Source organism: Puma concolor, chromosome A1, assembly GCF_028749965.1.
Source record: "Puma concolor isolate L17-30 chromosome A1, mPumCon1.1.hap2, whole genome shotgun sequence".
NCBI classification, from domain to species: Eukaryota; Metazoa; Chordata; class Mammalia; order Carnivora; family Felidae; genus Puma; species Puma concolor.
In genome coordinates this window covers 95,495,177-95,510,456 of record NC_141667.1, presented here as the reverse complement: position 1 = coordinate 95,510,456, position 15,280 = coordinate 95,495,177, and the positions used below count along the sequence as shown (strand labels likewise).

The following is a 15,280-nucleotide window of genomic DNA, read 5'->3' as shown; positions in this document are numbered from 1 at the left end:
TGAGTACAGTACTGCAAATTTATCAAGATAAAAATCAAAACAAAACATCACACATGGTGAAAATGAACCAAAGGCTACAGAGTTCAAAATTTACAAGCATATCCCACATTAACTGCATACTTAAAGATATCTACATTAGCACTTATTAAAAGATTATGTTTTTATATAAAAGATAAAGATATGTTTAGTTATAGTGACAAAAATACAAGATATAGTTTCCTACTTAAAAGTTTTCTTGTGGTAAAGACCAGAAAGGAGGGAAAAATAAATAATTTTCACCACCCGCCCCCCTCAAATTTTCTTGGTTGAAATATAAAATGCCCCTGTCTTCAATGTGGTACACAAGTTGTAATAAATTCACAAGAAAGGCTTTCTTGTTACTCAAATCTATAAAATTACAGAACTTCATAAGGTGACAAAGAGTCCAATTTTTTAAACACAAAAGAACAAGAACTTTGTTTTGTTTTATGCATTTTACTAAACCATTTTGATTGTTATATTTAAGCAAGAAGGAAATCTAATTGGTTCAAGGAACAATCCTACCTGTTCAATAAATTGCAGGAATCAAACTTTGCCTGTCTTTTCATAAGAATGCTATGAAAATGAATGAATAGTAGATTGATGCTGTCAATACGTAATTAATATTTCTTAGCATACAATGAAAACTTTGAGTAAGATTCTAGTACAGGGATAGGAGACTCAAAGTAGAGACTCATTCTGAGTGCCTACTATGTGTACCCATACCATGCCACAATAACACATTTTCTTCCACTAAAACTGCCAAATTCTAGTTAGATCAATGGCCGCTTCTATGGTCTTCCCTCTAACCCAGTAGCAAGACTTGCCAATTTAAGAAAGTTGCTGCAGGGGTGCCTAGGTGGCTCAGTCGGTTAAGTATCTGACTTTGGCTCAGATCATGATCTCACAGTTTGTGTGTTTGAGCCCTGAGTCAGGCTCTGTGCTGACAGCTCAGAGCCTGGAGCCTGATTTGGATTCTGTGTCTTCCTCTCTGCCCCTCCCCTGCTTGTGCTCTGTCTTCCTCTCTCTTAAAAATAAATAAACATGAAAAAAATTTTTAATAATTAAAAAAAAAATAAAGCTGCTCTAAAGTCACTCACCGGTTCCATGGCAGGTCACTTTGAAAATTTATAGGGGTCTGTATACCAATTACTCCTTAGAGAAGAAACTCTAAATAAATATGTATCTTACTTTAAATGGCTTTATTTTACTAAATTGATACTTCCTTTTGCATGACCTATTATTCCAATTAGATTTTACTTAACTGACCTCCAACAAAATAACAGAAGCTCTCCCATTTCAATAAAAATATCAAAGTTGAAGTATGAACCATGTTAATATCTGTCACAAATAAACACTAATCTAAATTTTATGATATCATCACATAGCGAACAACTCAAAACTACTGATGCAGGTGCTTTATGTGCTAATGACAACCTCTTCTTTCCTTAGTTTCATTTTTTTATTACATTTAATAGTCTCAATCCTTTCCTAACCTACTCCCATTCCAGGTGAGCCCAAATAAGTTTTGCATTTCCTCACTAAGAATGAGGATTCAAAACTATTCTTCTCTTACTCTGGATAATTCTTGGAGTTGAATGTCTCTTCAGAATTGAATTAGAAACTGGTATTTGGGCTTGAATTGTGGTTGTCTGCTGTTATTTCTACTCACATAAGGTAGTACTTTTCATTAACAACAGGCATTATGGCCAGGATCACATTGAAGTACTGACCAATCACTGTAGGAAACCAAGGCTGATATTTAGGAAACATTTGAGTAGACTAACTCCATCATTATATGTACCAAAAGATGATAACATTCCATTTCTTTTTTAAATGTTTGATGGTTTGAGTTATTCATTATTTCAGAGAGGTATTCCTAGGGAGACTGGACATTAAGCCCATTGAATGGGGTAAAAGAGTATCTGGGATTAGGTAGAATGGTCTCCCTGGATAAAGGGGAATGACATATACCAAACTCAAACATACTTAGCTTTTTCTACCTTCTGTCTTTCCTAACTCAGATAGAGACATTGAAACTTTCCAGAAGTCCAAAATAGGAACCTCAGAACGATCCTTGAATCTTCTAACTCTTTTACCTCTAACCCTAATTTTGTTAATCAGCTAAAGCCTATCAAACATAACTATGAATTGCTTCTTCCTTTCCAATCTTATTGCCACTACTCTTTGATGGGTCACAAGATCTCTTCCCTGGGCTACTGTACTAGTCAACCAAGTGATACCTTTGCATCCATTCTTTTTAATGAATTCTGTTGCCTTTGTTTACCTTTTAAGTGTTAGTGTTCTGGGATTTCAGTTGCATACTCTCTTACTCTCTCATTCTATACTTTCTTGCTGGATAATTAATCTACCTCTGTGGACTCAAGTGCCCTTAATATGACTATCTCTAGCCTGGATCGCTGCCTTAGGCTTCAAACCTGTATGTTCACTGGTCTAAAGGATATCTCTATCTGGAGGTCCCACAGGAACTTCATCTGTCCCACCTCAAACCTACTCCTTGTTTTGTGGGCTCTATGTCAGAAAATAAAATCCCCATCTGCCCAGGTTAGAGAAGGAAACCAGGGTATTATTTTTGAATTCTTTTACTCATACCCTTTGCGTTTATTTGTCTCTTAAATCTGTTCATCTCTCTCCACACCCATTGCCACTCTCTTAGTCCAGGCCATCATTAAATCCCACCTGGATCACTGTACTAGCCTCCTAAGTAGTCTTCCTACCTTCAGACCTGGCTTCAGAAATCCTGGCCACACTGGAGTGATTTTTCTAAAAGTACAAATATTAACATGCCTCTCTCCTGCTTCAAATCCTCCAATAGTTTATTACTGTCCTTAAAATCAAGTTCAAATTCCTACATGACCTACAAGCTCCTCTAGGTTCCTCTGGAGCCTCATCACCAGCTACTCTCCCTTTAGCCAATTAAGCTCCATTGTGTTGTTTTTTAATATTTAGTTTCTCTATTTTCCCCTCTGGGCCTTTGGAAACTCTTTTCCCTCTTCCTGGAATATTCCTTCCCTCTCTCCTTGTCTCTTCGCCTAACTCATCCTTAGATGCCACTTTGGATTTCATTTACTAATTTGAGAATACTTTCCTGACGATGACCCTCCCAAGACTGGGTTTGGTGGCCTCCTAATTTGCTCTAAAAGTACACTCCACTCATTTATTACAGCCATTTTTTTCTATACTCTAATTGCCTTGTCTCTCTCTCCTTAACCACAATATATGCTTTTTTGAAGGCCTTTATACTTTTGCTTATATTGTTTCCACTTTCTGGAATATCATTCCTCTGTTTTTTACCCCTGGAAAATGTTTTCTAAACCACTCCCAGATTCAATTCAGGCAGACTTAACAGCTCTTCTTCTAGGTTATCACAGAACCTTACACTTGAGTCTGTTACAGCACATACCTTGCTATATTGCAGTTATTTATTTTTAATAATGCCTCTGGCTAGACAATGAACTTTGGGAAGGTACATATTACCATACTCATTTTTAGATGCTTACCACAGTGCCTGGCATGTAGTAGTTCTTAAGTATGTATCACACTGGAATAATTAAAACAAAGTTAACTCTGTTTCAACCCCTCTTACCAAGAATCAGGCACAAGACAGGTAAGAGAAGAATGGTTCATTTAACAAAACGTGAAAATTAAAATGTATGGGTTTATACATGTTTGTTTTACCCTAGAAGTATTTGGCTTCCTTCCCAACCCACCCCTCTTTTTAAAAGTGCCATTTAGAGAGCTTCTATTAACTCTTATATGTAAATAAACCCTTCTGATTTATTCACTAACTCTAATTCCTCCTTGGCAAAAGAAAGAGCATGAGGAAAAAAAATTAAATGAGCTAAAAATATTATGAATAATGATCAGTTATGAACTTTAAAAGGTAAATTCTGTGGCAGAAGTCACAAAGCCTTGATTTGAATCTTGACCCTGTCACTTTCTGACTTTGTGCAAGCCACTTATCTACCAAGCCTTGGTTTTTCCATCTGTGCAATAGGAGCAGTAATAATACATACTTCATACCTAAGGTTATGGTGAGAATTAAGACTTTATATATGTAAAACATTTAGAACAAAGCATAACATATAGTATGTGGTTAATAAGTGTTAGCTAGTATTATCATCTTAAATGGAGATTGTTTAATTACTAATCAAGAGTTATAATATGCTCCTAGATTATAAGAAATGTAATGATGGTATGGATTAAGTAGCAAATGACTATCAAGGACTGTGAAAATATAAAAACACTAAAGTGACAGATTAGTTTGTAAGTACCTAATGTAATTCATTAACAATATAGCACATTACACTAATTCCCATAATGCCTTCCAATTCTGGTTCTTAACTCCTAAGTTCTTGTTAATTTTCTCAAAGGATGTTATAAAATTAACTATGTAGTAAAAAAATAATAAACTTCAGAGTTTATACTTCTTTGTGTAAGAAAACTGTTAGAATTAAATGGAAATAAAATAAAATTTAAAAGTGGATGTATTATAATTCTAAAATCATTACCATCATTGCTAAAATAAGTGGCCTTGTTGAAATTCTAAAATACTAGCATTTGTATTTTAAAAATCTGATTTTAAAATGTCACATAATAATATTAATAACAATTCTAGCTTAAAAGCCAAAAAGATGATTATCAAAATATCTCGATATAGCCTGTAATTTTGATAAATGAAAAGGTTATGATTTAGCCATATTTTGAAATTACAGCCAAATCTTGATTATCTTTGGTCTGTGGAGATCTGGATGGCTGGAGTAGTTGAAATCTATATATGATTACAGAACTTTATCTTCAGCCTCTTTTCCCATCACATCTTTACCACAGTTAACTTAAGGGGCCAGTTTGCATTTCCACTCTCTTTCTTACTTGAACAAGGAAATGTCAAAATAAATAAATGAATAAAAATTTGACAACAAATAAAAACACAGGAAGGAAGGGCTAATCTATACACTAAATAACCGGTCTCTGAATAATCAAGAGTTGGCTGCACACATTACGTTTACCTTAAGAATCAAAATAGCCTCATTCTCGTTCATATCTTTCAATAAAAGCAAACAGGAGTTCCTGTGCCTTAACATTCCTCGTCAGAGTTTCTCTGAGTACCTGAAAGAACCCTGGTGGTACAGGACCTACTGGCATGCCATCTCCTGGGGGAATGTTTCCTAGCACTGGGCTGGGAGCTGCGGCAGCACTCTGCAAAGAATAAAGGAGAAACAAACCTATATCATTACAAGGAAGGCACAAAACCAGACTAACGATAACAGATTGTAGGAAGGGAAGCTTTCATTCCCAGGAATAAATATTAGTAATTTCCCCCACTCCAGAGGTAAATAAAGATACAACAGTTAGTTTATATATGACTAAGTTATTTGGTTTAAACAAGTGTTTTAAAACTTTCTGAAATCACAGGATTTGAAGAAGATGGTATCTTTCAATGATATATAAAAGGCAAATAATAATATGACAAAAAGATAAAAGTTTAAGTAAATGCTTTATTTAAGGCACAGGCATCTGAAATGACAACATTAATAACAAATATGGAAATATGTCGGTAGTAAGTATGAAAATGGTGGTTACAGAAGTTGGAAAAAAGAACTCTTTTTTAAGATTATGCTTTGCTTTGTCACAGACAAATACAATTAATTTTCTGCTTATAGGTGGTAACACATTATTCAATTTCTGATATGCTATAACTGGCAGCCAAAATAGAATTGTTAGCAAAAACAAAGTGGTGAGGATGAAAAAGTAATTAGGAGACTGAATAAAAGAAAAGAATTCGATTTAGAGAGATTAGTCTCATATAAACAGATTATGAAAAAAAAACGATTGAAAAACTCAGTCTACTTCACTTACAAATTATTTCATGGCACACTAGAGCTTCATGAAATAGGAGAATGAAAAATTTTGAGTTAGATTCTTTGTAATTAAATATAGGTTTTAGATTTAATTCTTACACAGAACAGTAATACATATCACTATTCTATAATCATGGGTTTTCATTCCTCTACCTGGTTAGACATATTATAAATCCTAAGAACAGTCAAGAGATCAGAAATGTGCTGAAGAAAGATCAGTATGAATCCAACAGTTCTGCTACGAAAGAACTCAAAACAAATAATGGATCTAGTCTATCTGTCCACTGTCCTTGCCTCTACATCAGGGTAGTCATTCACGCATTAATATTCCATTAGAAGATGCAATATCAATATATTTATAGCCTACATTTCCTGGTATATAAATTTGTAAAAATACTAACACGTGTTTATTCTATAATACTAGTAGTTATTGATAATGAAGGCCAATGATTTGAGTGTTTCCTGAGAAAATGTAGATTTAAATGTGGTTATCTAAAATGTTGCTTACCTATGAATGCCAAAATTCTAAGCTTCTGATAAAGCAGATAAGTATAAAAGGAGAAATAATATATCTTAGATATTAAGATGAAACATTTATCTGTTATTCTATTTTAAGCAAAAGCATGCAATTTCATTAATGTACATTAAATACCCACTATTTGACAGATAGTGTTCTAGTTTGCTTTATGTATCAACATTCATATTTTTAAAAAATGAAAGGCAAATCTTTTTTTTTCATTTAACTAAACTGGTGTAAAATTTTAATATACAATGTTACAGTGACAGTTTAAATATATATGATTACAGCTTGATCTAGGAAGAAAGATTTGATCTAGATCCTTTGACAGTGAATTACTGTCATGGGCAAATTGCTCTCAGTACTAAGAGCTAGAGATAAGATGTCACTATTGTTCTAATTAATTGCAGAAGAGAAATATTTTTGAGACAAGTTTGTAAACTACTCTCACCTGTATTTTTATAGAAAAAATATACTACATTATATAGAAAAAATACTACTGTAGTTGTGTATTACAACTTTGAGCAGGTTTACAAAAAATAAAATAGAATTCAATGGGTTACTGCAACGTCTTAGTGTAATTCAAAGATGCTATTTTCCCCTCAGTTCTAATTGCTTAGAAAGTACATAAAAGAAGCTTTTGCCTCCCCTAAGGAAAAGAAAAAGTTTGTCTGCATCTAAATTAAAATTCAACAAGTAAAAATACTGGGTCATCGTTGGTTCCTTTATTTGTTTTCTTTTTGGGGACTATATTGTTTAAAGGCATATAATATGCTAGGTTTTTTTCCTTCTATGTTCTGCATTATATGTGCTCCCTTTTGTTTTTTTTTTTCAGCTATTATTTAAAAGTGAAACAAAATACATGATTCAGATGAAGATTTAAGCAAATTAAATCTTTAAAATGCCTTTTGAGTTTTCATTTTATGACTTCAAAATTATAGAATAAATTCAGTCAAAATATAAATTGCCAAGAAGTCTTTTAAGTTCTGCAACACAGCAGTTAACGCTATAGGGAAAAAAAATCCTTGCTATTTGGAAGTTAACATTCTAGTGAAAGAAGAAAGATAATGGTGAGTGCTATGTAGAAAAAATAAGAGCAAGGAATAGGGAATTCCCAATAAAGGGATAGGGATTATAAATTTAAATAGAATAGTTGGGGGGGCACCTGGATGATTCCTCAGTTAAGTGTCAGACTTCAGCTCAGGTCATGATCTCACAGTTGGTGGGTTCAAGTGCCTTATTAGGCTCTACACTGACAGCATGGAGCCTGGATCCTGGAGCCTTCAAATTCTTTGTCTCTTTCTCAATCACTCTCTCTGCATTCCTCTGCTTGTGCTCTCTCACCCTCAAAAATAAATAAGCACTTAAAAAAATAAATAGAATATTTAGGAATGAATGAATAAATCACATAAACGAATGGATCATGTTATGGTGACTTATTTTTTTTTTAATTTTTACTTAAACATTTATTTACTTTTTGAGAGACAGAGAGAGACAGAGCTTGGGTGGGAGAGGGGCAGAGAGAGAGGGAGTCACTGATTCCCAAGCATACTCCAGGCTCTGAGTTGTCAGCACAGAGCCCAACACGGGGCTCGCACTCACAAACCGCAAGATCATGACCTGAACCAAAGTTGGATGCTTAACCGACTGAGCCACCCAGGTGCCCCATCAACTTATTTAAATATGACTCTTGCTTTGTTGTTGAGGATGTCTTCCCACATTTCAAGATGTGCAAATTCTTCATTTGTACCTATTCCCTTACAGTGGCACAAGAATTTTGTGGAATTTTTTCTTTCTTAATAATCATACTTTGAAAAAAAAGTAATCATACTTTGGGCATAATAATAGAAGTGTCTTGAAAACAGAAGAGTTTTATAGGTAGATGATTTATAGTATAGAGCATGATTTCATTTTCTGGTGTGATAGTAATTTCTATCCTTGGCTTAAGGATACAAAGTGATGTGAACAGAATCTTAATAATTACCCAGTTTGTTTACCTCATAGAAAGCACTAGTTCAGAGCATTTCAGCCCAAACTTCACTCTGTGGACCACATTTTTGAGCTAAATTATGCATCCAGTCTTCTGGGATTTATTGACAAAGGATAATTCACTGTTTATTGTACTGTGTGGACTCAAGCTTAGAGTACCATTTGGTACACCATGTAAATCATTAACAAATACTAATCTGATAATAAATACTACAGAGGTATACACACTAAGTGGCACTTCAAGCATTGTGAAAGAGTATATTTCTCAAATTGCTTAACTTGCTCACTTATAGCAATATAAATAATATATGCTTTGAAACTGTAAGCAAAATGAGAATCAAGTTTTGAGAATTAGTAATTTATGTAGAAGAAAGAAATACAAAATTTCTTCATTTCATTGATACAATTTCTGAGACATTTCAAGTTTACTTCCAACTTGTAAGAAATTTCTCTCTCTTGGGGCACCTGGGTGGCTCAGTAAATTAAGCGCCAACTTCTGCTCAGTTTATGATTTCACAGTTCGAGGGTTTGAGACTCTTGTTGGCCCTGTGCTGATAGCTCAGAGCCTGGAGTGTGCTTTGATTTCTGTGTCTCCCTCTCTCTCTCTCTGCCCCTCCCCAACTTGCACTCTGTCTTTCAAAAATAAATTTAAAAATTAAAAAAAAAAATTATCTCTTGACTTGAGGATCCACAGAAAGTTGTTGGCTCTAACTGATAAAGTATGTATTATTCTTGACAGTTGTGACTAAATCACAGAAAAAGTGCAAGTAGTTTAACTATATTAAGAACTACTAGAAAGTATTAGTTTCACTGGGTTTGTGTGAATTCCCATTAGAATAACATGGAAAATCCTTTATTATATAATATATGCATGATTATTTAGGTTTGACTTTTTATATTCTCTCTCTCATAAAAAGAAAAACATGAAAATATTATGGTTTTAAAATATTTCTTTTTACTAAACTAAATACATAAGACTTCGGGCAAATGTGAAAATATCATCACTAAAAGTGTTTTGTCTCTTCACTGGATTAATTTATATGCTTTCAGTATATACTTTCAGATATTTTCTAACTAGTCTTAAATCATTTATTTTGTCACAGGACTTAAATTTCAAGGTTTTTTTGAGAGTGACAACTTTACTTTTCCTTTTATATTTTCCCAAATCACTAATATAATTGTACCTACTTTTTATGTATTCAATGTATTAAATTTGGGGAATTACTTGCTTTCCCAAGGACATACAAAAATGAACTTTAAAGAGTTACCATGAAATCTCTACATGTTGTTATATATTTATCTTTGTTTAAGTCTGTGTGGCCACTTTGCTCTCTTGGACTTCCTATACTTATATCATTCTACCCTTTAAGAAGGCATAAGTCAATTTGTGCCCCTTCCTTCTTCTTTTTGTGGTGTTTATTTTTCCCTTGTATATATGTCCAGCACCATTTCCCATTTTCCGCTTTCTCTTAAATGCTGTTGTATAACTGCACTTAAAAAATATTTTTGTTCTCTCTTTAATTCCCTATTTCTGAATTTAGAGAATAGAGAGATACACTGTTATTTCATATTTTATCTTCTTAAATAAAAATCTGAAATTAAAGCCAAAAGACTTCTTATTTTAATCTTAGTTATTATCATTAGTGGCCTCTGGTAGGAAAAAAAAAAGTTATATATAGTTTGATATGGAGGTTTCACAACAGGCATATAATAAAATTTTGTTTAAAAATAAAATTAGGATATAATTGATTACTAAATTAGTTAGCATTTATCAAGATTAAATAACTAATAGTTTTATTTAATAAGGATGTTAGAGAATCAGTTGCCTATCAGGGAATCAAAATATGAAGTCTGTATTTGGTACAATAGAAAAAATATTTAAGTATATGAAAAATTATTAAGGTAATGACATAAGAACTAAAATAGTGACAAAATTATTAGAAATTGGAAAGATGATTAAAGGAAACAGTGAGTAGTTACGCCTGGGTGGCTCAGTCGGTTAAGCTTCCGACTTCAGCTCAGGTCATGATCTCACAGCTGATGGGTTCAAGCCCCACATCAGGCTCTGCGTTGACCACTGAGAGTCTGGAGACTGCTTCAGACTCTGTATCCCCCCCTTCTCTGTCCCTCCCCAACTTGTGTTCGGTCTCTCTCTCTCTCTCAAAAATATATAAACTTAAAAAAAAAAAAAAGAGTCCCTAAAAAGAAAACAATACTTAAAAAAAAAAAAGGAAGCGTGAGTAGGAAGAGATTGGTCAGGGAGTTGTTGACTTTTACTATTTAGCTATCTGTACTATTTTTAAGCCATATGCGGGGGTTTTTTTGAGAAACATTTAAAATGGTTGTGATTGGTATCTTGTCTTCAGAATTTTAATGCAAAGCACGGTCAAATATTTGACTGTTGATTGAAAACATATTCTTTATTATACTAAGAAATCTTTCTATGCCTAGTATTCTAAAAACAATTTTTAAAGAAGTCAGAAATAAAAAAAAAGATGCTTTGCCTTTTTACATTTGATATTTTTTTTTTGTTTTGTTTTTGTGGGAAGCATGATATAAGTAATCATACATTGATAGTTTTCTTAAAGCATCATCACATTTCTGAGATAAGCCATGCATGATCATCATGGGTGATCCTTCTTTTAATAAGGCTAATGAATTATATTTGCCAATATTTTATTCAGGATCTTTATATCTATATTCTAAATGAGACAGGTTGAGAATGTTCCTTGCTGTATTATATTTTTCAAACTTGAACATCCAGATTATTCTACTTTCTCAAAATGAATTGGATGGCAAACTATCTTTTATAATGCTCTGGAGAAGTTTTATAGTATGGTGTTTATCTGCTTTTTGAAAGTTAAAAAAATATTCAGCAGTAAAACTGCCTGAATACAAAGGCAATTTTGGAAATAATTATGGTCATTATTCTTTTTATATTTTCTAAAACTTCTATTTGCTTCAATTCTGTTCATTTACATTTTTCTCAGAACACTTCATTGCATTGAGATTATTAGTTTTATCCACATACACACTACTTTCACATACTTACAAAAAGTCCTCTGTAGCAGCTGTGAGAGAGATTGCTAGCAGACAACAAACATCTGTTTTCTCCTTTTTCCATGGTATTAGAAATGTAGCCAATCACGCAGCAGCCCAACTACATCATACTTCTGTTTCCCTTATTCTCACCAAGAATTAAGGTTCTTACTAATGGAATGTGAGCAGGAGAGGTATGTGCCACATCCAGACCTTGGTCTTAAGTAGTTTGGAACACATTCTACTTCTATTTTTTTAAGATTTTATTTTTAAGTAATCTTTACACCCAATGTGGGATTTGAACTTACAACCCCAGATCGATAGTCACATGCTCTACCAAATGAGTCAGTCAGGCGCCCCATCCTACTTATTTTTAATTAGAGATCTAATTGCTGTCACGCTGACAAAAACAATGCCCTGTACAATGGCAGAGTGCCACTAACCTCAGTGTCTGGATGACTTTGTGGAGTGGATTTCACCTGCCATGGACTGTCTTACTGAACTGTTGGCTCTAAAACAGATGATGAGGATTCATTTTCTCTCTCCTAAACTGAATTAGCATTATCATCATTATTTTTGCCAGAAACTGCTTACTTCTTTTTCTGTTTTATTAATTTGTTAACTTCTTTTGTTCTCCTTTATCTCTATTCTCATGCCTTTTTTTTAGGCTTTATTATTTTCAAACTTCTCAGTTAAATTAGTAACTAATTTTTTCTTTTTTTTTTTTAATGCAAAGAATATAAAACTATAAAGTTTGGCTCTGAATTTACCTTTGATTAAATCTGTAAGGTTTGATGTTGATGCTTATGATTTTTTCCCTAAATCATCTAATCAGTATAATTTTGATTTCCTAAACAGTTACTGGATATAACTGGAAACCAAAATTATACTGATTAGATGATTTAGAAAAAAAATGAGAACACCAACATCAAATCTTATAGATGTAAGCAAAGATATATTTTAATTTATAGGCTTTATTTAATTCAAGGCTTTATTTTTATTTTTAATGTCTAGCTTTCCCAACTATGACTAGGTAAGATGTACTATACAATTTTTATAATAAATAGGCTTTATTTAATTCGAGGCTTTATTTTTGTTTTTAATGTCTAGCTTTCCCAACTATGTCTAGGTAAGATGTACTATACAATTTTTATATTGAGGATATTGTTGAACAATTTTTTGTGGTCTAACCAATGATCAATTTTCATAATTTCCCATGGATATTTAATAAAATATCCATAGTCTACATTATTATCCATTTGCGTAATATCCTTATATTGTCTCTATTTTTTGTCCCCTTGCCCGTTCAAATATATATAATACCCTACAATTGTTGTTTGTCCATTTCTCACTTATTTTTCACGTTTAATAATCATTGCCTTGAGTCTACTTTGTCTGAAATTAATGTTGTAAGTTTTTTTTGTATGTGTTTAAATTTCCTATCCATTTATTTTTAAATTTTATGCTATATTTTCTCACTCATGAGCAAGAAAAGCCCTGTAATATGAATCTAATGAGATGTCCTTTAAAATAAAATTGAAAAAAAACCCACAAATTCTCTTTATCCTAAGCTTTCAAGGTATTAAAGTTAAGACGAACAGTATCATTTACCTTTCTCAGTGAAAAATGAAGTTAGCTTATCTTCCTATTCTACATCTCCCTCTTCCACTTCCTAATTCTTGTTATAAACACTTGGAGTCTTAGGTATAAACTTTTTGTTTCCATCACCTCTTTTTTCACTAATAATTTTTGACCTCTACATTCAGTTTTGCAACCATACTTTCAGCATTAAAAATAAAGAACTCCAATTTTATCTATTGTTTTCCCAATCAGTCTCTTAAAAATAACAAAACATTTGCTACTCATGAGTTTTAATTCTTATACATTTCAAGGGTGACTAGAGGATATATAAATATTATTTTCCAAATCCTTATATATGCAAATGTCTTTGCTGACTCTCATCAAAACTACAGATACCACTGTTGTCTGAATAGGGTTGCAAAAGTCTGAAACTGTCCAGATTTTTGTTCCTAGGGATGTAATCTATATTTCTCTTCCAGGTATTTGGAGGATGTTTTCTTGATTTTTATAATTCCCAAATGTTTCAATTCCATATCTAGGTACTCTATTTCTAAGTTACTTGCCTAGAATTATGTGAACTTTTTCAGTGATCATTTACCTGGGTTATTCTTTTCTAATGCTAGAAAGTTGGGAAATCATTTCAGTTAACAGGTGTAAGATCCGACAAACCTCAAAGGGTCATTCTTTGCAAATGTCATTAGTTACTAAGTAAACAGTTAAGGTATTTTTAATAACTAAGGAAATATGTTGAGGAATCTTGCCAGGAAAGGATTTTCACAAGTTATTGGTGGCATGGGAAACTGGTACACTTATAGAAAGCACTTTATGTGTATATATCATGTGCCATAAAAAATTAATAAATTTTGACTAAGTGATCCTTCCTTTCAGATACTATTCAATTTTAAATTCTGAACTATGAGAAAAATAGTATGCATAAAATACATTCATGGTCATATATTTATAGTAAGAAATATTCAAAGTAACCTAAAAATTCAGCAATAATGCAATGCTTAAATAAATTGTAGTACATCTAAGCGATGAAACATGATTCAATTATTAAAAATAATGGTTACAAGTGGAATTATTTGGGAAACATAGGAATTTGTTTATGATATAATGCTATGTGAAATCTGCCAAATACAGAATTGAGTATAGCATGACTATAATTATGCAAATGATAAAAAATAACCCATGAAATACTGTGGGTGGATGCATAAAGTTTAACTGTTAGAATTATATAAGTGATATTTGAATAAAATTCCTACAAACTTTCTGAAATGTCATATTATTTCTATCTATAACATAAAAAAATTTTATATGTTAAATATACACACTGCCAGTTTTGTCAATAGCTATATAATAGGACCAAATGCTGAGTGCCTGGATGGCTCAGTTAAGCATCCAATTGATTTCTGCTCAGGTCATGATCTCATGGTTTGTGAGACTGAGCCCACATGGCGTTCTGTCTCCCCTTAGACAGAGCCTGCTTAGGATTCTCTCCTATGCCCCTCTCCTATCCACACACACTCTCTCTCAAAAGAAAATAAACTTAAAAAAAAAAAAAAAAGGACCAAATGCTAATAACTTTACTTAAAACAAACCTAATCCCTAAAATTTAAGGTTAAATAACAGGTAGATATTTCTAACTTAAACATGAAGTCTTATTTCAATAAAATAAAATATAAAATATTTTAAATTTGAGACTACAAAGAAAAGGTTTTTCTGTTTTGTAAAGTTAGATCCTAGCTATAATCTTAAAATCACTTACATTATTACTGGGCATTTGTTTACATTGATTACACAAGTTCATACTTAGCACTATATGGTCTACCCCAGTCTACCTTCCTCAGTCACCCTCGTAGAGTCTGGAGAACCAAGATCACTGACTGTTTTTAAATTATAAAGATATTTTATTTGTTGCTTTTGCAAAACCTTAATTATCCAAAGAATAGTATTATAATTTCTTGGGCTTCCAAAAGAGGGACAGACTCAGAAATAACATTAAAAGCAAAATCAAGTAACAAAAACCAAACTTCAGTGAGACCCTGACACCTAGAAATATAGAAAGTGATGAAGAGTTGGTGATATAAATATTATAGTTGGTGTTTGCCATACAGAAGAAAAAGAGTGCTCTGACTGCCTGGTAATTTCGACAAAAAGCTAACTTTTTCATATGAAGGCCAAGAAGCATGGATAGGCAACAGAAGAGAATTACCTACTGGTGCTAAAAAATGTTTTTAAGTGCAAGAGAAAT

At 32.6% G+C, this 15,280-nt stretch overlaps 1 protein-coding gene across 10 annotated transcripts in view; it reads right to left on the bottom strand.

Annotated features, from left to right (window-relative positions):
• SSBP2 (single stranded DNA binding protein 2) overlaps window positions 1–15,280 on the bottom strand; it is a 322,394-nt gene that overhangs the window by 86,927 nt on the left and 220,187 nt on the right. For 7 of the 10 annotated variants that reach the window (XM_025924976.2, XM_025924977.2, XM_086697497.1 and 4 more), the window contains one exon: window positions 5,149–5,238. The exons of the other annotated variants lie outside the window; for them this stretch is intronic. In XM_025924976.2, coding sequence (XP_025780761.1) covers window positions 5,149–5,238 — 90 coding nt within the window. The remainder of the gene's footprint in view (window positions 1–5,148; window positions 5,239–15,280) is intronic. 10 annotated transcript variants of the gene reach the window in all.